This window comes from Seriola lalandi, unplaced genomic scaffold (assembly GCF_002814215.2).
Source record: "Seriola lalandi dorsalis isolate HSWRI2012SDOR001 ecotype SW California unplaced genomic scaffold, Sedor1 jcf7180002054883, whole genome shotgun sequence".
Classification (NCBI taxonomy): Eukaryota; Metazoa; Chordata; class Actinopteri; order Carangiformes; family Carangidae; genus Seriola; species Seriola lalandi.
This window is the reverse complement of record NW_019525658.1, coordinates 1,916,664-1,924,917: the sequence shown is the minus strand read 5'-3', so window position 1 is coordinate 1,924,917 and position 8,254 is coordinate 1,916,664. Positions and strand designations below refer to the sequence as shown.

At 42.7% G+C, this 8,254-nt stretch overlaps 1 protein-coding gene across 1 annotated transcript in view; it reads right to left on the bottom strand.

The window, feature by feature from the left end:
* Positions 1 to 1,205: 1,205 nt before the first annotated feature.
* The window catches only part of tjp2b (tight junction protein 2b (zona occludens 2)), a 74,070-nt gene continuing 67,021 nt past the window's right edge, over positions 1,206 to 8,254 (bottom strand). The window contains exon 23 of the mRNA XM_023397730.2: positions 1,206 to 8,252. Within this exon, the coding sequence (XP_023253498.1) occupies positions 8,108 to 8,252 (145 nt within the window). The 3' untranslated portion in view covers positions 1,206 to 8,107. The remainder of the gene's footprint in view (positions 8,253 to 8,254) is intronic.

Here is an 8,254-nt window from a genome sequence, read left to right as displayed (position 1 = left end):
CAGGGGCCATATCCACAGCCGCAAGGCAGTTGGGTTTGTCTACCTGTCAGAATTTAGACTTTAAACCCAGAATTGTGAGGTTAAAGTCTGAATTCTGACAGAAACGTTGCATGTTAGCAAGTTTTTGCGTGCTCGAGGGATCCCAGAGGGAGCAACTTTGTTAATGGAAGAAGAAGGTGAGTGAAAACGAAAAAATGTGCTGGTTCGGTGCCTGACGTTTGTAAAAACTACAGAAATAAAGGATGTGAAATGCAGACAGTGGTTAACTAATAGAGTTTAAAGTCAGAATTCTAAAATAAAAACTTTTTTTTCCACGTGGCTCTAATCCTCTTCTATACTATTGTGACTGATGAGTTAGAAAAGAATTGTAACAGCGGGGTTGTTAATGAGGCCAGCTGCAGTAGACAAGCAGCCATTTCACTTCAGGACTTTGTTGTAAAAGAAGTAGTGGACGTTTTTCTCTGGTAGATTTCTCTTCTATACAGCCGTCCTGCCTGAAATGGAGGCTTGTGGCCCTGTTTTTTCGACAGTAGTCTCAACAACAGAAATCAATAAAAACAGTGATCTCTGTATAAGTGTTGCTCTTACAGGTATTCCATGTTGATGTTTCCCCCTTACACCTGAACCCATTAAGATAGATGTTTTCATTAAATATTACCTGACGCGTGTTAAAGGACTGATGTAAACCTTTACAACAACATATACACATAACTGTGATATGTTGAGGTTAGCAGTTTAATCCAGCTCTCACACTCTCCTGTGGAAAGGCTGAAAACACAGTAACAAGTCAGTCTTTTGGGGGAGGGGTTCAGCGAGAGTTCAATTCCAAACACACTCACTTGTGTTGTCGCCTGTGCTAGCTGCAGCGTGTTTTTGTATATGGTGGTGCTGTGAGTATTTGCAGCACGTGTTAGTCAAATTGATGAAGATGTTTTCTGTGATTCTTTGTGTTTTGTCTGTTTGCATATGGTGTTTCCTTAACCTGCAGTGTGTTGAGCTCTCAGGGCCACCGTACTTTTCAGATAAACTCACACTACTGAAACGGATTGACAATAATATGTGATCACAGTGTGTGTGTTGGCTGCTGACAGTGACGCTGAATTCTACAGATCATCTGAAGCTATTATTAATCATATACATTCATTAGTCTAATTAACTGGCTGGTGATAAAATCCCTGTGTGTCAATGATCACAGTAAATACAGATGTGGTTAAGACTTTTTGTTTTATTTGGTGTTTTAAGGTAAATACATGGAAAAAACTCAGCAGACACAGTCCAGTCACTTTCCTCTTTCTCAGCACAGTGTTCTCCATCACACCTGTTAGCATTCAGACAGTTAGCACTTGGTAACTCGTGTGGAAGTAAAGAAAGGAACTGAGATTGATTATTGCTGACTATGACCACAGGGGATGGAGATGATTGTTGACGCGCACTTCTTTGCTTTTCAACAGTTTAATCTATGACCTTCAGGTTACGACACTTAACTCCGTGTCCAGTCACACAACAGAAATAAAAAACACAATAATCTGGCAGATTCTCATCCTGCTCCACATCTGGATGATAGGTGTCAGCTCTGTGAAGGGAAAAGTCTACTGACAAACAGAAAGTCTCTGCTTTGTTTGGAATAATACAAGAAGCTGTGGTTGTGTCTGAAATCACTCTCACCCTCATTCACTCCTCCCTGCTCACTGTCCAGGGAGTCGTATGTGTTGTACACAGTGAATGAAAAAACACTTCCGCACACGACTCGTTTCATTATTCTTTGTCTTTCAGCGTGAGCGCAATGCATGATGGTATTTATTGCTTGGTTAGTTACCATCGTTGTACACTACTTTTCTACTACCTTTGGTGCATTGTGGGATACTATGAGTCCACTATATAAATATCATCATTTTCACTATACATTCAGACAGCCCTTCAAAATGGCAAAGCCACTATATAGTGGAGGAGTAGTGAGTGATTTCGGACACAAGCTGGGTCTCACTTGCTTGGAAGGACATGCCCACATGTCCGTAAGACGAGGTTTGATGACCAGCCCACTGACAGGAGCTACTGCCCTCCTGAAGTGTCAGCGTCTTTGTGCTAATTTCACTGTAACTTGTTTGGGAACGTACTCCACAGAATCAGCTGACAAGAGTCCTCAGGTTCAGGTCTCTGCTTTACTTGTGTCAAGGTCTAGGCTCAGTGCCCCATGTCTTAATACAGCACAGAGTCTGACAGAGCATGTACTCTGATGGTTTCTCTCTGTAACACTGTGAGCCTGACTCTGTAAAGTGCCTTGAGGTAATGATGTCATGATTTGGATCCGTACAAATAAAAGTGAACTGAAGTGGATCTTACTGGGAGAGGAGATAGTGAAACTGTTGAGGATTATTTTCAGTGATGGATTAATACACGTGGTGCTGATGTGTTTTTAACTCTATGGCACAGAGGAATTATTTACAGTGGCAAGAAAAAGTAAGTGAACCCTTTGGAATTACCTCCATTTATGTATAAACTTGTCCTTCAATATGGTCAGATCTTCATCCAAGTTACAATTATGAACAAACCCAATCCGTTTTAGCTAATAACACACAGATCATTGTATTGTTCTTGTCCATATTGAAAACATCATTCAAACTATCACATTGTAAGCTGGAAAAAGTCTGTGAACCCCTCAACTAATGGCATCAACCAAAGCTAACTGGAGTCAGGAGTTATCAAACCTGGAGTCCAGTCAATGAAACGAGATTGGAGGTGTGGGTTACAGACAGTTTGACTTCTGAAAAACACTCAAACATTTTGAGTTTGCTGTTTAAGAAGAAACATCAGCTGATGTGAACCATGCCTCACAAAAAGAAGAGATCAGAAATCTCAATCAGTCCACAGTCAAACCGTCTATAAGTGGAGATGATTTAATTCTGTGGCTACTCTCCCTTTAAGTGGACGTCTCTGACTCTGAAGGCACAACTCAGAAGCTCAGTAATGTAAAGAAAGAAGCTCAGAGTAAAGGCTTGAAGGAATCACTGGAACTGGTTAACATCTCTGCTCATGAGTCCACCATGCAGAGATCATGGAGCATGGTTCCATGGTGCATGGTGTCATGCCACGGACACCACAGAGGAAACTGTTTCTGTCCAAAAAAACATTGTTGCTCCCTTGAGATTTATGAAGAGCACCTTTACACTCCACAGTGCTGCTGGGAAAATGTTTAATGAACTGATGAAACTCAGGTTGACTTGTAGGGAAAAACATGCAGCACTATGTGTGGTGGAGAAAGGCACTGCATACTAACATCCCAATATCATCATCCCAAAGGTGAAGCAGGGTGGAGGGAGCATCATGATTTGGGGCTGATTTGCTCAGCAGCTACTCAGAAGCTCTTGTTTGAGGTTATTAGAGCCAAATGAGGTTAAACTAGTTATTAAATCTGAGGGTTCACTTAATTCTTCCACCAGCACTGTGTTTAATGGTTGTGTTCAATAAAGACACAAGAAATTATGATTGTTTGCGTTAGTTTAGGGACACAGTATTTGTCTACATTTTTGACTTAGATCAGATCACATTTATGACAAATCAGTGCAAAAAACCAAAATGTTCACTAACTTTTTCTTGCTACTGTATCTATATCAGGAGACGTTCATCTGTAACATGGGGTTTGTTGAAGAAAAGAAAAAGAATATCCGCAACCTTTTCATTTAACCGGGTCATAGGCAGTGACAGCCACCATGGCTGAACAGACACCTGCAGAAACTTCACCCACAAACATCTCAAGGTAAAAGTCTAAACCCAGCACACCAGAGACCACTGAGACCAGAGTAAACCTGAGAGAGGCCCAGTCACAGCAGACAGCGGAGCAGCAGCACATCCTAACACAGGCTGAGCTTAGTGATGTAGTGACACCACACACACACACGAGCCGGAGCCATCCAGAACGATGCCCCGCCCCTTTTCTCTCCAGGTGAGGGAACAGAAATATTCACAGTTCACCTGATCCAGCTGAAATTCATTAAACATGTGTTTAAGTGTTTGAACCAATAAAAACAATTGACTGGTTAACATCATATCGACCTTTAAGATGTATTGATTGATTTCCAAATGTCAGCTCATGCAATGAGTAACAACAAATATCGAACTGAACTGAACTGAATTGAAATGAATTGAACTGACTCCTCACGGGACTAGTTGACAACTGTAGCTGGCGACCTAACGTATGGACGCATGAAGTCTGATCCGATGTAATGACTCAGTCTTGCTGTCAACTGGTCATGGCTAGCCATGATGCTAAAACAGAAAATGACCCAAAAACCAGTAATATAAAAGAAAAGAACATATATACTTATACAGTCTTTAAATTGTTTTGATGATTTTAATGATAGCTCTGGAAAATTATTATCTTTATTGACTTTTAGCAAGTGTGAGAACGTGTCAGGGGTCAGGTTGTAAGGCGGTGAATTTGGCGAATATACTTAAGCTACCTAGTGTGGGTGGAACACAGAAGTTTGTCAGCGTAAATGATCACAAACTCCAAAGGACATGGAACGACTCATGGAGAAGCAGAGCAACAGAACCATGTTCACTCTAATGACGACTGGGAGGATTGGGAGGATTGGGACAACAAAGAACTGGAGCCCACGTCATGTGACCCACAGCAGTAGGACCAGTTTGCCTCTACTGAGCTGCAGTGGAACTTGTGCTCTGCACCATATCTGACATCAGACAGTCGGCCAGTAACGGACCAAGATGTAGTACAGACTACAAATGTGGTCATTCAACCACTGATGGTACGAACAACATACTGAGCTCTTCTCAGTGACCATGGACTGTGCGTTTTGAAGCTGCGACGGGTTTGGCACCTGGATTAAAGCTACAGTCATTCCATACACATGATGTGAGTGCTTGACATAAAGACACCATAGATGCCCGGTCTTATTTCAAGTTAGGGAGTAGAATAGTGTGTGTAATGAAGGAAAAGGAGCCAACAGAACCAACAGAAACTACATGGGTTTGACAGTGTTCAGGACTGGGGCCAATCTATGCTGCACTTGATGATGTGATCAATCAATCAAACGCTTATAGGAAGACAGAAGTTTGGCCAGTAAAGGCACTGAGAGACAGTCAGTCCACTGTGCATTTCACTCCATCTGAGGATCTGTTTCACACAGGCCCTGCCCACCGACACTAGTGTCCTCATTCAGCTGAGACCAGAGAGATGACACTGCTACTATCCCGTCATTGATAACTCGTCAATGAACTGAAAAGGTGGTTTTCACCTGAATCTTGTGGTGTCCTAAAGGACATGTCTGCCTTCAACCAAAACACAAGTCATTTCTTGAGATGGAACACCTATCGCCCACAGCCCAGCATCACGGGATAACACCTGACTGCCTGTCTACAGAGCTGGACCACGTTCAGCAGCTTGACGGAAAGGAATTTCTCTCTTCCTGTCATACATCGACGTAGAGAGGAGGACGCTTTAGTGAATATCCCTCACACTACTCGTCATGTCTGCTTGTTTACGGTGTGTCAAATGAAATGCAAGGAAAAGCAATTTCGCTTCGCTGTCCATTAACACAGAACGTACAAGAGCCCTTGATGAGCCTGACTGTGGGAGGGAAAGAAGGGAGTCAGTTTGTGGGGGGGGGGTGGGAGGTTAGAAGCATACCTGGTTGAAAAAGTCAATGATCACTACCTGTGTAAATATAAGCTACTGCTGTATGTTGTGTTGATGATGACCATATGAACAGGTTGCTGTTGTTGGTCCACTGGTGTTGTAGTCTGTTCATTTTGAAAAGTGACAGTAACTCTGTTCTCTCATATTACTATTCAACTACTTTGGTGGAAAAACCCTGCCGCCCCACGGCCGGAAACATGCGGCCCAGGTCAGGCATAAAAGCTCTCCTGAGCTTGCTAGCTTCCCAACCAGCAAGTTTACTAACTAGCTCAGTTTAGCAAGGTAGTTAGTATGGTTGCTAACAAGATAATAGATTTACACATTTTATTGAAGACACATTTGTACCGTTCACGTTTGTCTCATAACTGTCCAAACTGCAAGCTTCTTCTGTGAAGTGGTTAAACAAAAGTGCAACACTAGCCACAAGCTACAAGCTCAAAGCTTTGTTTGGGAGTCTGTGGCTCTTTGTTCCTTAAAGGATCAACCGTCAGGACAGTTCAGTGGTACCAGAACGGCACCAGAACTGAACCTGACACCAAAGTCTTGTGCAGATTTACTTCATGAGCTTGTCCACTGAGCTAAATAACTCCACTACAATTAACTGATTTACCATAAATGTGGTTTAATGCTGGAGTGACTGGGCCTGTACAGATGAAACTGTAATGATCTCAGTTCAACACTTTAGACTGGTCTCAGACTTTGTTCTGGACTGAACTGGACAGTTTGCTCTTCACGAATGCAGACAGGACTGGCAGAGGAGTGTGTACTGTGTTGTAGTGGGTCTGTTGGAGGTAAAGCAGACAGTACAGCGTGTGAGGACAGCATTAAGGTTTTGGTGTCTCTGGTTCCCTGGTTTACCTTTGACAGCAGCAGAGGTTTTAGTCCAGCTGGGTGGCTGAGGGGCGGACGAAAGACAACCCAAACCTCATGGGACTAAGAAAGTAAAAGGCACTTCAAAAAACTGTAACAAATTCCAGTGTAACTAGAGAGAATATATAGAGATATATACTGTTTACACAGGCATTGGCATATAGGAAGGAATGCAAAGACAGAGTATAAACACTTGACTATACACACACAAATATACACACGCGCACACACACAAACACACACACACACACACACGCACAAACACACACACGCACACACACATATATATATATATATATAATATATATGTACAGTGACAGGTGACAAATTAAAGGAAAAACCTGAATACATGAAACATAGTCAATCCACATGTGTCCACACAGCTGCACTGCATGGTACAATGAAGCAGCTAACATCCCATCATGCTCTGGGGCCTGTATAAAAGTGCTGATCAGGCCCAGTTCATTCTCCTTTACAGAGATGTGAAACAAAGTGATGTGGTCAGATAAGTCATCCTTCAACATATTCTCCACAAGAATGCAAGGTCTACACCAAGAGAACGGTACAGGTCTGAACGCTGGACCCCTACAGGGGTCAACTGGTTCTGTTAGGCTGTGGGGTCATTTTGCTGGTCTTGGTCCTCTTGTCCACTTAGAGGGAAGGGTCACTGCAGATCAATACAGAGTTGTTCTCACTGATCACATTTATCCTGATGGGAGGGGGTCACAAGGGTCACTGATGTCTGATGAGGATGATGTAAATCATAGTCTATGACCTTCACAGTCTCTTGATCTCAGTCTAGTTGAACTATGGGAGATGTAGGAGCAATGTGTGAAACACTCTCCACCACCATCATCATCATCATCATCATCATCATCATCATCACCACCACATGAGAGTATATGTTTATGAAGAATGGTTCGTCCTCCAGTAGAGTTCAGAGACGTGGAGCAGTGAAGCTGTTCTGGAGACACAACATCTGACTGAGACACTGTATGATGATTCCTTTCATTTGTCACCTGTCTGTATACATACATATAAACATATGTATACACACACACACACACACACACACACACACACACACACACATACATACATACACACATACATACATACATATATGGTTTAGAATGTATATATATATATATATATATATATGTATATACGTTGTATGTCATAATATATACTGAATTGCTTAAAAAAGAAGGGGAGGGATGTGATAAAGCGCATTGAGGTTTTTGTGAGGGCAGAACTCGTGGCAATAGGTTTCAGTTGCTGTGCAGAAACTGAAGAATTGCATAGGCAAGAAAACAAGTGGCTCCTGATCATTTGACCATTTCAAAGTGGTACATGAGAAACAATTCAATACAACAGTAAAAGTAAAGTGAAGACAGCGTGTTCCTATCCATATGGATAGTTAAGATTAACTTCCTCAAAGAAAAAGAAGCAGCAGTCAATTCAGTCAGCAGCTGCCTTGTGCAGGCATGATGGAATGGTGAATGTATAGATAGACTGCATGTGCAGCATGTGTACATGTCCGTCCAAGAGGCCTGGGGCAGGCACTGCTGCCGTGTTCTGACCCTACAGCTCTGTGTCCTGGTACTGGTGAGAGTTGGCGGTGTAATATCCTGGTATCGCCTCCTCCTCTGCCACCTCCTCAGTCAGGTAGAAGGGATGTCCCTCCTTGGAGGACGGAGGGGTCTTGGGGTCAGGACGGGAGCTGGAGCT